Here is a 17,530-nt window from a genome sequence, read left to right as displayed (position 1 = left end):
AGTTTAGGTTTGGTTGCAAAAATTGATTTCAAGTTAAATTTGGTAAAAAACAGTCCTTAATGTGAACATGTTGTTATCATTTTTGCAACAAAAAAGGTTACCATAGCAACATTATGACCTGCTAAAATAGAACAGCAGGCCCCTTAATTACAGCTTTAGGGTCATAATTCAAAAACAGCAGTGAAAACTTTTTATGTTATCAAATTTTGATAATCATGCTTATTATACATTAAACTCACTATCTCTTATCTGATTGGCCAAAAGCATACAGTGAATTTCGAAATCAGTGCCTGTGACGTCATCTAGCTACAGATTATACAATAATCATGTGAAGGACACTTAAGGTCACTGGTAATTATGGCATGTGTGACCATGGTGCATGATTTCTAACGGTAATCATGTCAAGTTCACACCCTTTGTGTTACTTGCTGTCAGTGAAAAAGCAAAAACATGAAGTAGTATACTGGGAGGCATTCCAATACCATTTTGCAGAGGGAGCCTTATTTAACCTTATCGCAGCCCCCAGTATCAAGTCCAGCCCTCACAGGCTCGGGCTGGACTTGATACTGGGGGCTGCGATAAGGTTAAATAAGGCTCCCTCTGCGAAATAGTATTTGAATGCCTCCCAGTATACTACTCACAAGAGAGGCACCCCCGTGCAGCGCCCCGCCATGCGAGGTGGCCACGGCCACAACAAAGGAGTGTGCCATATTAGAAACGCGCGAGCCAGGGGTGTTATACCACCAGAGCGGGGATGCAACGAGCGCCAAACAAGTGCGGGTGGCTGAAGCGGGGCCGGAAAGAAAGCTGCGGAAAGCGCTGTTACGGGGCGTATTGCGGGCAGCACAACTACCAGCTGAAGAAAGGAATGAAAAAGCCAGAGCCATGCAGAGAATGCGGAGTCGGACTGCTGTGCGACTACCGTCTTTGCAAGCGCTGCGGCGGGGGCGCGCTAAAACAGCGGCTTTACCGCAAACAAGAAAAAGCGCAAAAAGCTTTTCAGCTTGTTTTGCTCGAGCTGCAAGAAAGAAACAGACCAGTTAGAGAAATGTAACGGGTGTTATATTCCAAGGAACGATGTCTTCCAGCATTCAAGAAAGACTGGAAGAAGAACTCGCAAAAATAGACCCGGCGGTATTGCGTTATTTCGACGAGCTTCTTGCAGAAAGCGTGCCAGCAGCAAGAAAGGTTGTCCAGAACGTACTGGATGAACCGATTTCTGAAGAAACGCAGGCACGTCTGCAAAAGCCGCTTGTTCCGAAACCTTACGAGCCAAGAGCCCCTCCACGCCAAAGAAGGCAAAGAAGAGCGCAAGCGCTTCTGAGGGAGTACGACCCCTTCCCTGTGCGGAGAGTTCGAACAGCAGCAGATTACCAGAGAGAGATTCTGGATCTGTTCGATGACGCAGAGAAAGAGGGGGAAGAAGAGACAACAGGCAGGCGTTTCATAAGATTGCGCTTCATCAGGCATCTTGGGAGAAACCTCACGCGAGAGTTTATGGCGAAGATACGTGAAAGAGTAAGCACGTCATTCTATCTTTGGCACATTTTCGGGTACCAGTTGCAGAACATTGAGGACGGAACGGTAATCGTGTACTATTCAAACCCCAAGGGCTCACAGTGGTATAACAAACTAGAAGATGCGGAAAAATGGCGCAACACCCGGGAAGAAGAGCGTCTCAACAACGAAAGAGTTGAAAGGCCAAACACAAAGTGGGCTTTCGAAGGCTTTTTCAACGTTGACGTGAAGGTTGTGCTCGACAGGCAGCCGTTGGTGGGAACAGGGCAATTGCCTGACTAGCTGCGCAACCTTGCCCATAGCCGGGCGATGGTGGCGTTGGACACGTACAACGACAACCTGTGCCTATGGAGGAGCATCGCAGTGCACCAAGGGACACGCACGGACCGTTGCACAAAAAAAGCCCGAAACCTGGCCCAGAGTTTCTACAAACTCAAGGCCATTCCACAGAACTTCAGAAAAACTTCTCTGGACAAGCTCGACAAGGTGGAAGCCCATCTGAATGAGGGCTCGCCCGTTGCATCTTGGCTTGGAATTCATGTCTACGAGCCTGAGCGTTTGGTTGGCGGTGAAGTGGTATGGCATCTTAGAACAAACCCGAACCCCAAACTCAAAAACATTTTGACGACAGGTGTCTACGAAGGACACGCTTTCTTGATAAAAGACATCACAAAGCTTGAAAAACTTATGCATGCACCCATTGCGGCCAGAGATTCACAAAAACCTGGAATCTGCACCGTCACCATGAAGCCTGCAGCGCGGGAGAAACGGTGATCTCTTGCCTGGGGACAAAAGTGGAAGCGCCCCTGACGGCCTTCGAGAAAGTGATGTACCCCCCGAAGGGCTCAGCATCGAAACAAGCGATTCTGTGGCTGGAGCGGGAAGCAAAGCGACGGGGAATTCACATCCACCACACAATGTGCGGGGACGGGGGTGAGAGATGGCTTCCCCGAGAAGGCGGGAAAATGAAGTCTTCTCCTGTCGATGGGTACCACCATGAAACGAGGACGGTATGGCAATTCCACGGCTGCCCCTTCCACGGATGCCCAAAATGTTTTCCTGGCCGGCAGGAGGTCGTAACAGACGGCAAAACAGCCGAACAGCTGTACCAAGCCACAGTGGACCGTACCGCGTCTCTGCGAAAGAGAGGCTATAGACTTATCGAGGCCTGGGGTTGCGAAGTTGGGTTTCTTAAGGGGAACTCCCGAGGAAGCAAACGAAAACTTACCCGCATGCGATCTTGTACGATTTCGAGGCGTATGGTGACAAAAATTATCGGAAAGAGCCGACAGGCACGTTAACGATAGAAAGCGCACACGTGCCGATCTCTCTGAGCGTCGGGGACACTCTTGAAAGAGAGCCCACCCACATCTGCGAAAGAAACCCCGTGGAGCTGGTCCGCAAGTTCTTGAAAGAGCTGGAGAGACGCGAGAAAAGCATCCAGGACCGGGTGAGAGCGGAGTTTGTGCCAGAAGACATGCACCTGCTGACAAAAGACCAGCAGCAAAAAATTAATGAATGGTGCAACCAGGTCCCTATCGTGGGCTTCAACTCAGGATCGTACGACCTGAATGTGATCAAAAACCACTTCGTCAGCACTCTCGCCGAAGTAAACAAAAAAGTCAAAGTGGCCAAGAAGGGGAACAAAACCATGTTTCTCCTCACCTGGGGGGCGCGTTCTCTCGATATCATAAACTACCTTGGCCCGGGGACGAGCTACGACAAATGGGTGAAAGCCTACCGATGCGAGGCAGCGGAATCTTGGCTCCCTTACAAATGGTTTGACGTGCCCGAAAAGCTCGATTACACTGGGCTCCCTGAATACGAGGCATGGTATTCGAAGCTGAAAGGCGAGGGAGGGCTGCCAGCAGCTGTTCAAAGGAAAGGGCATGTGCACATGTGCACCTTCAAAGACTGGCTGCGCTACTACAACAATCATGATGTGGAGCCCGGCCTCGAGGCGCTCAAAAAGATGAAAAGCTTCTACACCGAGAGAGGAATCAACATTCTGAAAGACGCGGTGAGCCTGCCAGGGGTGAGTTTGCATTATTTGCTCCGGGGAGCGATCGAGCGCGGCGCAGACCTTTATTGCCCTGGCAGAGAGACTTACGTGATGCTAAAAAGGGCGGTTGTTGGCAGACCGAGCCTGGTTTTCACAAGGTACCACGAAGCGGGCATCACAGGGATAAGGTCGTATCAGTTCGAAGAACCGCGTCTGTGCAAAAAGATTCTCGGTTACGACGCCAGCGTTCTCTATCTCTCGACCATGCTGAGAGAAATGCCATGCGGGAAGGAAAGGGTCAAGTACTACACAGATGACCGCCAAGCGGAAGCGGCCGAAGTTCTGATTCGCCGGTTGAAAGCCGGGGAGTGGTTTGGCTTCGCCGAAGTCGACATTAAGATCCCAGAGCGCTTGTGGCCAAAGTTTGAGGAGATGTACCCATTTTTCATCAACAAGCGGGTTCCCGCCGAAGCTGTGCCGGAACACATGAAAGAGTACTTGGCAAGAACGGGCAGAAAGAGCAGAGACAGAAAAAAACTTGTGGGGGCTCTGTCTGCAGAACGGATGCTGGTGTACGCCCCTCTGCTGAAGTGGTACGTGAACCATGGGGCGGTTGTCACAAAGGTTTCCAGAACAATCGACTACGACGCGGGCAAGATCTTCACCTGGTTCGTGGAGCAGGTGACGGAGGCGCGCCGGACAGGAGACGTGGACAGAAGGAAGGCGCTGCTCGCCGAAGTGTTCAAACTGCTTGGAAACAGCGCTTACGGGAAACTGATCGAAGTGCTGGAGCAGCAAACGAATGTGATCTCAACGAAAGACGAGAAGGTTGTCAACAGAGCGTTGCAGAGCGCGTATTTTGAAGACCTCGACGAGATCGGGGAGGCCTATGAGCTGGAAAGCCGCAAGCCCCGGATCACGATCAGGCGGCCGTTCCAGATTGGAATCGCCGTCTACCAGCTGGCGAAGCTGACGATGCTGGAATTCTACTACGACTTTCTCGACAAGTACGTCGACAGAAGAGATTTTGAGCTGATGCAGATGGACACGGACAGCAACTACATGGCGATCTCGGGCGAGCGGCTCGAGGACGTCCTCCGGCCAGAGCTGAAGGCAGAATTCGATGAGGAAAAAAATCAGTGGCTGGCTTGGGACAAGTGGAGCGGCCGGACCCCAGGTCTCTTCAAGCTTGAGTTCGAGGGCCTCCGGATGATCGCCCTTTGCTTGAAGTGTTATTACGCCAACGACGGAGAGGGTCGCGAAAAACAGAAGTTCAGCATAAAGGGGATGTCGAAAAGGCAGAACGAGGTGTTATGGCAGCGGTTCAAGGAAGCGTTGGAAGGCAGCAAGGACATGGCGACCAACCGGGGTTTCAGGATGCAGGACAGTCAGATCGTGACTTTTGAGCAGGAGAAGCTGGGGTTGAGCGCTCATTACGACAAGCGGTGGGTGCTGCCCGACGGGATACACACCGAACCAATCGAATATCACATCTAGTTGACGTCAGCGGGAGGAAGAGTAGTGTTCGGAGGAACAACCAGCAGCTCTTCGCGCACAAAGCTGCGCTTAGGCCCGTTGCGCAGATAGTACAGAACGGGCTGATCCGGTTTGATGAAAGATCTTTCAACGTTGTAAACTTTCAAAGACCAGACTGGATCCGTGGCTCTTTTCACACCCCCTTCAAGCTCGCCGGGCTGGTAGAGATAACGAACTTGGACAAGAGAGGGGAGGATTTTTTCGCGTTTTCACACAGGCCTCGCGTAAGGTGTCGACAGCCTTGCGTAAACAGATTTTTCTTTGATGGCGACGGCGGGTTTCATGCCGATAAGGCTTGTGACCTCTTTGTTCAGAGCCGAAACACCTTCAGGAAGTCTTTTCACCCAGGCAGTGGACCGCTTGCCCTCAGGGAGAAGCATCTCTTCGGCGTACTGGTGCCCAAACAATCGCTCAGCCAGAGTGCGGTTGAAACGTTCAACAATGGCCTGGTCGTGGTGAATGTTAACGCGCGCGTGCCGGATAAAGGTTTGGTGCTTGTCCATCTCTTTGGTGACGGCGCCCATGAATTCGCGCCCGGGGTCAACCTGCAGCATTTCGGGCCATTCAAGAGGCGAGCGCTTGTAAATCTTCTGAAAGGCCAGTGCGACCTCATCAGAACTTTTTGAAGTCAGGGGTTCGGCCTCTTTGAAGCGGCTGGCCATGTCGACAATGGTCAGCGCGTATTTGAAAACTTTGCAGCCGCGAGGGAGCTTGTCGTGCGGCAGAAAAAGAAGGTCAGCCTGATGGACCCTGTTGGGCGTGGGAACGTCGAATTTCGGCCAAGGAATCCGCGTCGGCGCTGGGAGGTATATCTGCCAGAGCGCTTGCCTGATCAGCCACTTTTTCACGGCTTCTTCAGGTACCTTGGCGGCCTCGGCCAATTTTTTGGTCGTGGCTATTCCTTTCCAGTAGCCCCCGGGGCTGTAGTAAATCTTTGCGAGTTTCACGTCCATATAAGCAAGGCGTAAAAAAGTTTAAAGGAACTGGAAGGCCGTGTAGCCCAGAGCGAGAGCGCCGGCACCAAAGAACGCGAGTTCGCTGTTTTTCTGCTGCTCGCTCGGCTGATAGAAATCTGAGAACTTCGGCTCCTTGGGGAGCACCATCTGTTCGTCAGGATGCGCCTGCCTGTAGATTTTGAAGGCGTAGTCCATGTTGGTCATGTTCTGCTTGGCCTGCTCCTTTGTTTGCGCGTTGGTCGTGATCCAGTCGAGAAGCTGTGTTCGGTTGCGCGTGTATTTGGCGTAAGCGGCTTGATAATCTTTGAAAGCCTTGTCGTGGTGCTTTTTTTCTTCAAGCGCGGCTTTGCCGCCCCCGCTGAGCGCCTTCGCCAGATAATTGCTGCCGATAAAAGCTGTGGCATTCAACACAGCCCCGCCAATCATGATAGCGATGCTTGCCATGGTATATGTTGTAAATCTATTTTTAATTGTTCTCGTATAGCGGCAGCTGGGGTTCGTATGGAGGAGGTGTAGGGCATTTCTCCGGTAATGGGAATTGTTCAGTATCAAGATCAGAGTCTTCATCGGTGCAAATCTCAACCGACCAAACAAAATTTATGGCATCAGCGGTATGACTGGTTACATTGTATGCGAAAAATAACAGCGCAACCATTGTGAGGGCTTTGATGGTGAAATAAGAACACTCCATTGCGCTATTATAAGGGTTTTTTTCAAATGCTGGCGGGGACGATTTTCTGGTCCTCAAGGTACCCTTTTAGCGCAATGCTGCCTGCCACGACGACGGTGAACTTCATGTAATTCATAAAGCTGCTGCTGGGATCAGAAGTGAAATTCTCTTTCACAACCTTTTTCGCAGCCCAGCCGATGCCCACGGGTAATCCCGTGAGAGTTGCGGCGTCAATGACGATCTTGAGAAGCTTGTTGTCGGACATGGCGCGCTTGATATAAGGAAAGTACGAAAGTTTAAAACAAAATTAATTGGGGACCTGTCTTTCAGCTTCTTATTCTTCTTCCACGAATTCTTTGCTTTTGTCTTCTATTTCAATTTTTCGCCTGACCTCTTGTTTCATTTTTCTCCGCCTTTCTCCCTCTTCAACAAGCATTTTGTCGGTAAGACGTCTCACCATCCTGCAAGTCTTGACGGAAAAATCGGCCCAAGAAAGCGTAATCCCTCCGATTGCTGCTGTATAGATGAGAACCTGCGCAATGCTTGGGATCGTCATCGTGAGATATGAATCACGCGCAAACATTTAAATCATTTTTTTTAATCCTCTTGGCCGTGTATCGCGAGCAGGTTTTGGCTTGACACTCGTGGGCTCAGGAGCGGGCTCCGACGCGGGCTTCGGCGTTTTGAATTTGTCGAACACGGGCTTGGACATTGCCATGAGCTCTTCACACTTGTAATAGATCCCGAGAAAGGAAACTCCAACGCCGCCAATAGCGATCCATTGGTTGGCGCTGAGGCTGCCGCTATTTGGGCTTTTTTCTTTTGTATCCGGGGCTGGCTCAGGGGGATCTGTGGCGGCTTTTGCCTTATTTTCGTGGAGAGCCCTATAAGCCTCGGCATCTTTCTTCTGTTGCTGCCGTGGTAGCTGCGTTTTTTCAGATGTCGCTTTGCCGGTGGCCACACGATTGGGGTTTTTCTTGCGCTTGGTGGTTCCAGTCGGAGTCGTCGCTTGCTGTGTGATATCGGTAGCAGGCGCTGCCTTGGTCTTTACCTGAGGCACGGTGACAGCGGCAGGCGCGCTCTCGGATTGTTCGGTTGACATTTAAGCGAACCGTATTATAAGCAAATAAAAAAGTTTAATTCTCTACAAATTGTCAGCAAGACCTCAGAATTTGTTAGCAAGACCTCAGCATTTGTTGATGAATGGTGACCATTTATTCTGCAGTTGCTCAGCCAGGTACTCCCTCAAAGTCCTAAACCCCTCAAGCGGATTGCCGTTTTCATCACGAGAAGGGTGGCTATGCACGGGCGACTGTGGACTAAAATCAACATGTTTCGTGGTGATGAACACCGCGTTGGCCACGGCAAGAAACCGGCCGCACTTCAAAGAAAGATTGCCAGCCAGATTGGAGAGCTCTTTGTTCAAGATGTAGTCGTTTCTGAGCTCTTTTTGGTAAGCCTCGATGTCTTTGATTTTGACGGTCATTCCGACCACTTTGGTTGCAGGAAAAATGAAGCTGTCGATCAGGCTTTCCGTCGTCTTCGAGCCCACGTACGTCTCGTAGCGTTTGGTGAATTTCTCAACCTCTCTGTCACTCAGGCGCTTCACCTGCTCGTGGGTCAGCTGCACCCCGATAGCCTCTTTGGCTTTGCGTGTGGACACGAGCATGGCCAGCTGCTCGTGAAGAGCAGGAATGTCGGGGGCGGTTGGAACAAGGCCGCCATCGAGACCACTCGACGGCGCGGGCTCCGTTTCAAGAAGGTTCATAACATCTGCTAACGCGTCTTCTGCAGACATTGTGCAAGGCTATGTACAGCTCATATTTTTTTATTCAAATAACTTTACCCCGTAGGGGTGGCGAAGCGCGAATATAAGATAAGAGAACTTTCGCTCTTTCAGCTTTGAAATCAATCCTCTGTACTCATCGGGGGAGAGCTTGCCGGCGTAATCGTCGAAGATGGCTTTCATTGTCCTGGCCAAGGGGGTGTAAAAGAGTATGATCGCCGCCACGTTTTCACGGAAGGAAGCTGTTATTCCGGTCAACTTCTGGGTCAGCGCCCACACGCTGATGCCCATATGTCGTGCAGAAAAGGCGAGATTCACCAGCTCGCCTGTGCGCCCTTTCACATCTTTGGAGGCCGCACAGTCGTTGAGGATTATGAGCGTGTTGGTTCCCTCAGAAAGGCATCTCACGAGCTTCAACCACCTTTCCACGTTGTGCTGCTTGCAGACTATCACATCCATTCTCGGATCGTTTTCGCCAAGCCGGTTGTAGGTCTTGTTGTGCGTGAACGTCGGGCATATGAGCACGATGTAGTCGAACTTTCCGTGGAACGGGCTGTAGAGCTGGTCCACCACGAACCTCGATTTGCCCAAATTAGTCGGCCCCACGATGAGAGCGTTGAAGGGTATCTTGCTCGGGTCCATATTAATCCTGTACAGATTCCAGCTGTCTGTCCATAAGATTGAACTGGGAGTCGGATGTTACAAATATGTGGCATTTCACGTCGCCTGAGCCTTCGGCTTTCCGCTCAATTTCCAGCTGGATCCCATCTGTAGTGTTCACAATCTGCATGCCGCTGCCATGCATGTCTTGGTCCATCATGGAACGCATATCAATCACAAGCCCGAACTTATCACCGGTGTAAAACTTCGTAATATCCATGTGCTCCGTTTTATTTTTTCTTTCACAAACAGGTTGCGGACCTCTTCCCACATGTCCTTGCCTTCGATGCCGTCGCTGTAAAGCTTGTTGGGCACACCGTTGACCGTGACGCTGACTTTCGTCAGATCAGGGAAGATGAATTTTTCTGAATCTCTGGTGCCTGCAGTATACGGCTCTACAAACAGGAGGAGGAGGGCTTTTAGCAACCTTTCTGGGGTGTTGACTTTGATGTTGATCCTCGTGTCAGTGTCTTTTTTTAAGGCCACCTCTTTGTCATGCAGCACGTTGTCGTAACTGAACTCTTTGCCGCTGGAGTAAACGCTCCTCGCCTCGTCTCCCAGAGTCTTGCTGCGTATCATTTTGTACTCGAGCTGGATGTTTTTCAGATTGTATTTCAGCTTGGTTGTGTCGGAGCCTTTGACCACGTGTATAGCTTGGGCGAGTTTTACGTTGAACGTGAGGTCATTGTAAAGGGCCTGGGGGTAGAAAATGCCGTGGTCGGTTAAGATCTGATGGTCAAGCCTGATCCGGTACTTTTTTCCGTATACCTTGTTCAGCTTTTTTTCAGCGTCGACGCCCAAGGTTTTCTTGTCTGCCGCATCTGAACAGATCTTGCACAGATCCTCGCTCTGAATCCGTTCGAGAATCCTGTTGTCTCGCTCTTCCTGCGAAAGAAAAAGGTCTTCGAATGTTTCGTAGATGTCATACCCAACCGTGTCTTGCAGGATAGTGCCTGCAAACTTCACGACCAGCCTGTCAACGAGCGCCTGCGTAACATTCTGGACGAGGAAGTTGTTGGCGTCCCCTCCAGCAAGGTCGATATCAAAGACAAGCGCAAGCGAGCCCGGCAGCAGAACCTCGTTCTCGTTCAGCTTGGGCACTGAAACATACAGAGTACTTCCAGGGCTGGCTTCAGAGGGGGTAAAGGTGATTCGATTGACTGCGCGCTCGGCCTTCATGGCGTGTACGGTCTTTTCGCTGTGCGTTGCGCGAAGGTTCTCTGGAACTGACATTGTATAATATACGCTGGCGATTATTTTCTAATTTAAAAAAATAATAGGCTTGAAATATATCGCTATGGCGGAAGGCGGTGGCGAATTTGGTTACGAAGACCCCGACCTTGACAATCGGGTTGACCACGCCTCTGATGCAGTTGAACAAGAGGTTGACACAACCCGTCCTTTTCAGCCAGGTGCGGCGTCAACTCCCTACTAACCTGGCGACCCCTATCACAGGGGCGAACAAACGGAAATGAGTACTTTTCCTCACGAGCAGTCCGGCCTGCCTGACACTTCTTATCAGGAAGAAAGCCCTTTGCTCGGGGGTTTTATTCATCCTGATGACGAAAAAGACATGATTGAAAAAGGCTGGGAAAATATCAAAAAAGTGTACCCGAATGCGAACAGAGCAAAATTAGGTCCAATCAAATTGGGCCAAGAAAAAGGGAATCAAACTTCGCTTGTTGTGAAGCCCGCAAATAAAGAGTACAGAATTTTCCAAAAAGACGGCGTGACTCTTCAAAAATCTTTGATAAGATTGAAAGAAGCAGCTCTGGGGCGTAAAGCTAATGTCATCCTTGTAGAAGACCGGGATACTATCAGAGAAATGAAACAAAGACTGGTAGAAGCTGAAAACCAACAACAACAGGCTGAAACACTCTACTCGCAAAGAGAAGAATAAAATAAAAAAGTTAAAGATCTAAGACGTAAAATCGAGAAAACTGATGCTAAGATCGTTGTCTTTCAGGACGAACATGGTTCGAACCTTGAAAGTGAAGCAGAGTTGCGTAGGCTCAAAAAACTGAAAAAGAATTGGATTCGCTTACGAAAAAAACAAAAAACAGAGAAAAGGAACAAGCCAAGGTTGACAGACTCAGGGCCAGCATCGCTGAAAAAGAAAGCGAAACAAACGCCATGGAAGAAAGGTACAACCAAACAAAACCGTTGGACGCCCTGAAAGAACAGGAAAGTGAGCTGCAGCACCAAAACGAGGAAGACCAAGCAATCATCCAAGATGAGAATGCCTCGCCCCTCCGAAAAAGAAGCTGCAGAAGGCAGAGTTGCAGAAAGAAACGAGGAGATCATGCGTTTGCAAACTCAGATCGCGGAAAGGGAAAGGGGGCGGCCTCTCTTGGAAAGGGTCAAGGAGATCTTCAAAAAATATGGCGTGACGTTGACCGCCATTCTCGCCGCCTGGACCACAATCGGCGCTGTCATCGGGGTCCTCACCAGAGATTTGAAAGCCACTGGCAAAGCTTTGGGGAACGGCCCTAAAGATATTGCCGCGAAACTCGGCTCTCTGCTGCCCGGGCTGATTGGCTCGATTGCGAGCTTCCTGTTCAAAGCCGCCGGCCAAGTCGTCGGGTTTCTGGCCGAGCACACCTGGCTTCTCATTCTTGCCGCAGTGGCCTTTTTGTGTGAAAAATATTTTAAGAAGCAGCGTTAGCTTAGCGCCAAGTCGTGAACAGCAACGCCGATAATCCAACAACACTGACAATTACTGCCGTTTTGTTAATTTCGTGTTGCGGCGTTTTTTCTGCAGCCTTGGGCTCAATTTTTTGCGCCGGTGGCTGCGCTTGCTGAGTTTCGGTCGAAGCTGGTTTCCTGTGGGGTGGAACCACACGCCCCGATTCGGCTGTTGCGGCTTTGTGAATCGGGTTGGACGGGTGGCTGTTGGGCGGGTTAATTTTTGACGGGCCGCCTGCCATGTGTTTGAGCCCAGCTTTTTTTCTCTCCGGGTTTACCTCGTTATTCACCCCAAGTTTCATCCCAGAGACCGCCTGTTTAAGCTTGTTGTTGTAACCGATCGTGCTTGCGGTGTTGATTATTATCTGTGCAGGCATGAGCCACGCCATAGGGGCAACAGTGAGATTGAGCCTGACCTTCGCTTGGTCCACCGCGAGCTGGTACCTTTGCACGCTCGCGGCCAAGTCGGGCTGTCTGATCGCGTCTTCCATGAGCACCAGGAACTCGCTTTGGGCTTCTTTCACCCAGCCACCAGAACCGAGAATGCTGCTGCGGACGTTGATTTGCGCGCCCAGGACGCAGTAAACGAAAGCCTCGATTGACTGGTTGATTCTCGACAAGCCCGCCTGCGTCAAACCGTTCGCGGTCTTGGGTGCAAACCAGTCGAACTGCCGATCTCCAAAAACATCGGGCTCTATAAACTCAATAAGGTCGCCCTTATTCAGTTTTCCACCTTCGTCGCTGAACTTGTTCCAATCAGGATACTTATAATCCGTTTTTGTTGGCGATTCCCCCCAAGGCTTAACGTACAACACCCCCAAACCACTATTTGCCCCCGAAGTAAACCTAAAGTCGCTTGATGAGTCTATGCCGAACTCGCCGCATATGCTTTTGTACGAAGTGACGTCGTAATGGTTTTTCATTTGGTCGAACGTCGGGTCTCTGGGCAAAGCGCTTATACTCTGAACACCTCCTAGCTGGAACAGAATTCGCCTGACTGTGAAATACACGTGGAATTTGTAGAAAGCTCTTATCTGCGGGGGGAGATTCATCCCGCTGTCGAAGATTTCGCGAGAAACTCCGCACCCCTGTGTCACGCAGAAAACCGCGAAGTTGAGCTACTGCAGCCAATATTTCATGTCTGGCCCTCCTAGCCAGTGTTTTGATTCAGTTCCAGTCGTGTGTTTGAGTTTCGTGTCTTGAAATATTTCTCTTAATTTCGTTGCGAAATATTGGTCAGGCGTGACGTAGATTTCTATCGGGGCGTCAAATATTTTCTTCAAGCTTGGCACTTTGCCGTCGAAAGGCACCGCAGGGATGACCAATGAAATTTTTGAACCGAGCCACGACAATTGATAAGGAAAACCACCGCTGTCTCCCAAACCAAGCGCCTCTTTCATTTCCGTGCTCCAATACCGCCTGTCTGAACCGAAGACGCTTTGAAACGAGTCTTCGCTTTCTTTGAAAAACACCTCCGCTGTCACGTTATTTTTCTCGTTGACGCTTCCTTGCGAAACGAACCAGCTTTTGTCCGGTTTGGGGAAGTGGTTTAAAAAGTTTGTCCACGCCTTTTTCTTCGCCACGTCTGCTTTTTTTAACGCAGGTCCATTCCACAAATTCGCCATATTATTTGAACACAATTTTATTTGTTGAATATAAAAATGGTTGTTCTCACTATTGTCACGCAACAGAACGGCGGGACCATCCATTTTGAAGAACCGCTCCCAGGAGCAAGCTATGCCAGACTTTTGAGTTGTTCTTTTTTCAACTCGTGGCATAATCTGAGTTCTGTTGGCAGAATGTTTTTTAAAGGAACTAATGACGTGATTGCATCATTACCTGAAGGGCATTACAATGTCGAAAGCATCGCAAAAGAACTGCAATCCAGTTTTGAATATTACAAGAAAAAAGTAAAATTGGTCTTAGAAACGAATAACCCCAATTCTGTTCTTAAAATTACAACTGCCGCTGCCAATTTAAACAACGCTAATCAAGCGAAAGAAGTTTCTGTTGATTACAGTTTGGCAAATTTTCTTGGAATCGGGAGAAATATGAGGAAAGAAGAATATATCAAAAAGCTTAACAGCCCGAGTTGCTACTTTATCCACTGCGATCTCGTTGACTCAACAAAAAACTTTTTGAATGGAAAGAAGTCAGACCTTCTTGCCAAGGTTGACGTCAGAGGAAAGCCTTATGAAAAAGTTAGCTATAACATCGACTCATCGCAAAATGCTTTCCATGACGCTTCTACAGACAAGTTCATAAACAGCACCACCATTAGCGTCAAAGATGAAAATGGTGCACTCTTTGATTTCAAGGGCCTGCCGCTTCTTTTTGAATTAGAGTTAAATTAAATTTCTATATATAGACAATGTATTCGGCGAATCTGTTGCCACCAAGCGCGCCGCCTGCCGAGACACTATATCCAGTGGTGGCGACAGAGCCTTCTCAAAATTTCCGCTTGCAGAAGGTCAACGAGATTTCTAACACATTGGCCGGCGAGGTCCACCACTATCGCCTCGTCGCAAAAAAATACAAACGCGCGAGAAAGTTCGTTAATTGGGGTGCCGCCAGCTCCAGTGTTCTCTCGGCAGCGTTTTCCAGCGCGAGTTTTGGCTCCGCTCTGTCTGTGGTTGGCTTGCCGGCTGCCGTTCCTCTTGGCAGCGCTGGTGGGTGCTTCGCTCTCGTTTCGTCTGCGATGATTCTCGCTGGCAAAAAGCTCAACTCGAAGATCAAGAAGCATCAAGAGATCACCACGCTCGCCGTTGCCAAGCGCGACACCGTCAACAGACTTCTCTCGAACGCTTTGAACAACAACGAGGTGTCTTCCCACAAGTTCGACACTATCCTTTCAGAGTTTCAGCAATACAACTTTCTGAAAGATCAGGTCCGAGCAAGGATGCTTCGCCAACCATCAACAAGAAAGCTTCCTGATGTTGATGTCCAAAAACTTGAGAAAGACATCCGCGGCAGACTTGAAGCGGAAATGATAAAAAAAGCACGAAACCTCCCACTTCGAACTAAATTTCGAGCGAAAAAACACAAAACTCTCTTTGTCTTGTCAAAAACAGGTGATTGCGGTGTTTTTCTTGCCACATAAATAGCCTTGAACTTTCGACAAGGTTACTCACTGACGCAGTCATGTGCGAAATAGGGAAAACCCCCCGATCAGCTGTTTCTTTTTTTCGCTCTAGTGAAGTCTCTTTGTTCTACCGCATTTCGTGCCCAATTTTTCCTCGAAAAAAGGTGAAAAGTACCATTTTTATTTGCCAGGCCGAGAATAAATACCATATTCTAACAAACTGTGGACAAAAAATATAAATCCGCCTGTAAAATTCCTTTTGACTTCAACATTCCTGGTGGCTTTGAAAATTCCTGATCGCTTCAACTGAAGCCAAGAGGAATGCAACGAGCTTAAACTGAAGCATTCAGGAATTCGCAACGGGAAGCTGTGTCGCCTCAACCGGAACCGCGTCATGAAAGCATTCAACAACTTCGCGTGTAATATCACGCACTTGTCTCTGCCACTCAGGCGTGAAATATTCATTCACGAGAAACGCAATCAAGTGAACACTGACAAGCATGTTTTATGTTATGCAAATGAAGCCGTAGATTTTTAAATGTAATTCCACCGGTTGTAAATATTGTCGCTGCTCAGTAAAATTTCTGAAATATTTCGGCGTAGTCGTTCTCGTCATACACGGGGTAGCCAAGATAATGTTTTTCTCCGTTTTTATAACACTCGTAACAGAGTCCTTTTAGGCCGCAAGAGTTGCATTTACGGCAAAACATTACCTTAACAATTCTTGATCGTTTTTCGCAAAAGGGCGCCTCAGCAATCTCGTAATGCACCTCATCCCAGCCCATTGACTTTCTTTCCCTTCTTTTTATCCTGATATACTTATTGTAAATTATCTCCCCAAGCTCTGGAGGGATGTTTTGAATGGCCTCGGAAAGTCTCTCTGGAGGGATGTTTTGAATGGCCTCGGAAAGTCCACGGGAAGACATGGTTGCTTGGAATATAACCCCGGTTACATTTCTTTAACTGGTGTGCACTTGTTTCATGCTCGTGCCTTCCCGGCTCCAGACATATTACACCCGGCTCGCCCCTCTCTCGAGCTCTCGAGCTCCGCGGCAACGCCAAGTTTGTCCTCTACAACGGCCTCAGCGAGCCCAACGAGTGGGGCAACCGCTCCATCATGTTTAAGCTCGCTTCACCCCCCTTTAAACATTTGCCTCTCTTTGTTATCCGCAATGGAGATGCCTGTCATTCCTCAATCTATCGACTGGTCACCCGAAATCACCATTCGCACTGTTTTTGATGAGCCGCCCGTCGCCCCTTTCAGAACTCTCCCCTGCCGTGCTTACCGCATCTTGTATGGTCATGGTGGCGGCAACGACTGGGACGATAGCCTTGTGTTGGTGCTTGCTGACAAATATAACAATCAGTTTGCCGCCTGGTCGCTCTCTTCTGTGAGCGCTGAAGCTGACCGGATTTTGAAAGCTTCTTTCATCGACTTTGTTGGTTTTGGTGAGCGCAACGCGTTTGGCAACATCCCCATCGTAATCCGCCTCGCTTGAGCTCTTTCGGAACAGTGAAAAAAAGCGCCTCCCCTTCACCAAGTGTCTGCTGCTGGCAGATGAAGGGAGGTGTTTTTTCGGCCCTTTATCGCCGGTTTTTCTGAGTTGCATTTAAGGCAAAACATGACCTTTACAATTCTTGATCGTTTTTCGCAAATGGGTGCCTCTTCAATCTCGTCATGTTCCTCATCCCAGCCCATTTCCTTTTTTCCCTTGATTTTTATTGCGATGTACTCCTTGAGAATCATCTCACGAAACTCTGGAGGGAGGTTTTGAATGGCCTCGGAAAGCCCGCAGCTTTCTTTCCGGCCCCGCTTCAGCCACCCGCACTTGTTTGGCGCTCGTTCCATCCCCGCTCTGGTGGTATAACACCCCGGGCTCGCGCATTTCTAATATGGCGCACTCCTTTGTTGTGGCCGTGGCCACCTCGCGTGGCGGGGCGCTGCGCGGGGGTTCCTCTCTTGTGAGTAGTATACTGGGAGGCATTCAAATACTATTTCGCAGAGGGAGCCTTATTTAACCTTATCGCAGCCCCGAGTATGAAGTCCGGCCCGAGCCTGTGAGGGCCGGACTTGATACTGGGGGCTGCGATAAGGTTAAATAAGGCTCCCTCTGCGAAATGGTATTTGAATGCCTCCCAGTATACTACTCATGACTTCCATTTTTTTGTTCAATGTATAATAAAACAATGATTAGAATAATCAAGGTCTCAGTAAAGGTTATTAGCCAAAGCTTCGGCTGATAACCCCTACCTTGACCTTGATTATTCTGGATATCGCAAAAACCTCATCCACTGATTATTAATTAAGAGGCAACTTTTGGCAAAGTTTTAAAAAATCTGTACATGGGGTTCAGAGCCACCTTAAAGTTTTGAAAATTTAGGGTGGTTCTGAACCCTCTATGTGTGGGGTTCGGAGCCACCTTAAAGTTTTCAAAATTTAAGGTGATTCTGAACCCTATGTACAGAATGTTTTTAAACTTTGCCTTTTATCATGCTGTTCCATTATTACATTTGTGATGTTTTAGGTAGAATCAAGGATTTTCAGTTGGGTCTCAAAAACAACTTGAAGAATAACCCAAGCTGATTTAAATACATATTTTACAACAACATAAAAGTGTTCCAAAGTCGCAGCTTT

The 17,530-nt window shown here is 49.0% G+C and overlaps 2 protein-coding genes and 2 pseudogenes across 9 annotated transcripts in view; 2 read left to right on the top strand and 2 right to left on the bottom strand.

Annotated features, from left to right (window-relative positions):
* LOC145484925 (uncharacterized) overlaps nucleotides 1-16,194 on the top strand; it is a 174,480-nt gene extending 158,286 nt beyond the window's left edge. The window contains exon 2 of the mRNA XM_081463549.1: nucleotides 13,545-16,194. Within this exon, the coding sequence (XP_081319675.1) occupies nucleotides 14,185-14,913 (729 nt within the window). The 5' untranslated portion in view covers nucleotides 13,545-14,184 and the 3' untranslated portion in view covers nucleotides 14,914-16,194. The remainder of the gene's footprint in view (nucleotides 1-13,544) is intronic.
* LOC145484910 (uncharacterized) overlaps nucleotides 1-17,530 on the bottom strand; it is a 437,829-nt pseudogene that overhangs the window by 138,244 nt on the left and 282,055 nt on the right. The gene's annotated exons all lie outside the window — the stretch shown is intronic.
* The window catches only part of LOC145484906 (tRNA (32-2'-O)-methyltransferase regulator THADA-like), a 656,511-nt gene that overhangs the window by 473,678 nt on the left and 165,303 nt on the right, over nucleotides 1-17,530 (top strand). The gene's annotated exons all lie outside the window — the stretch shown is intronic.
* On the bottom strand, nucleotides 11,795-13,534 carry LOC145484911 (uncharacterized; annotated as a pseudogene).

Source organism: Orbicella franksi, chromosome 4 (genome assembly GCF_964199315.1).
Source record: "Orbicella franksi chromosome 4, jaOrbFran1.1, whole genome shotgun sequence".
In the NCBI taxonomy this organism is placed as follows: domain Eukaryota; kingdom Metazoa; phylum Cnidaria; class Anthozoa; order Scleractinia; family Merulinidae; genus Orbicella; species Orbicella franksi.
The sequence above is the reverse complement of the archived record's forward strand: the minus strand, read 5'-3'. Positions and strand labels throughout refer to the sequence as shown.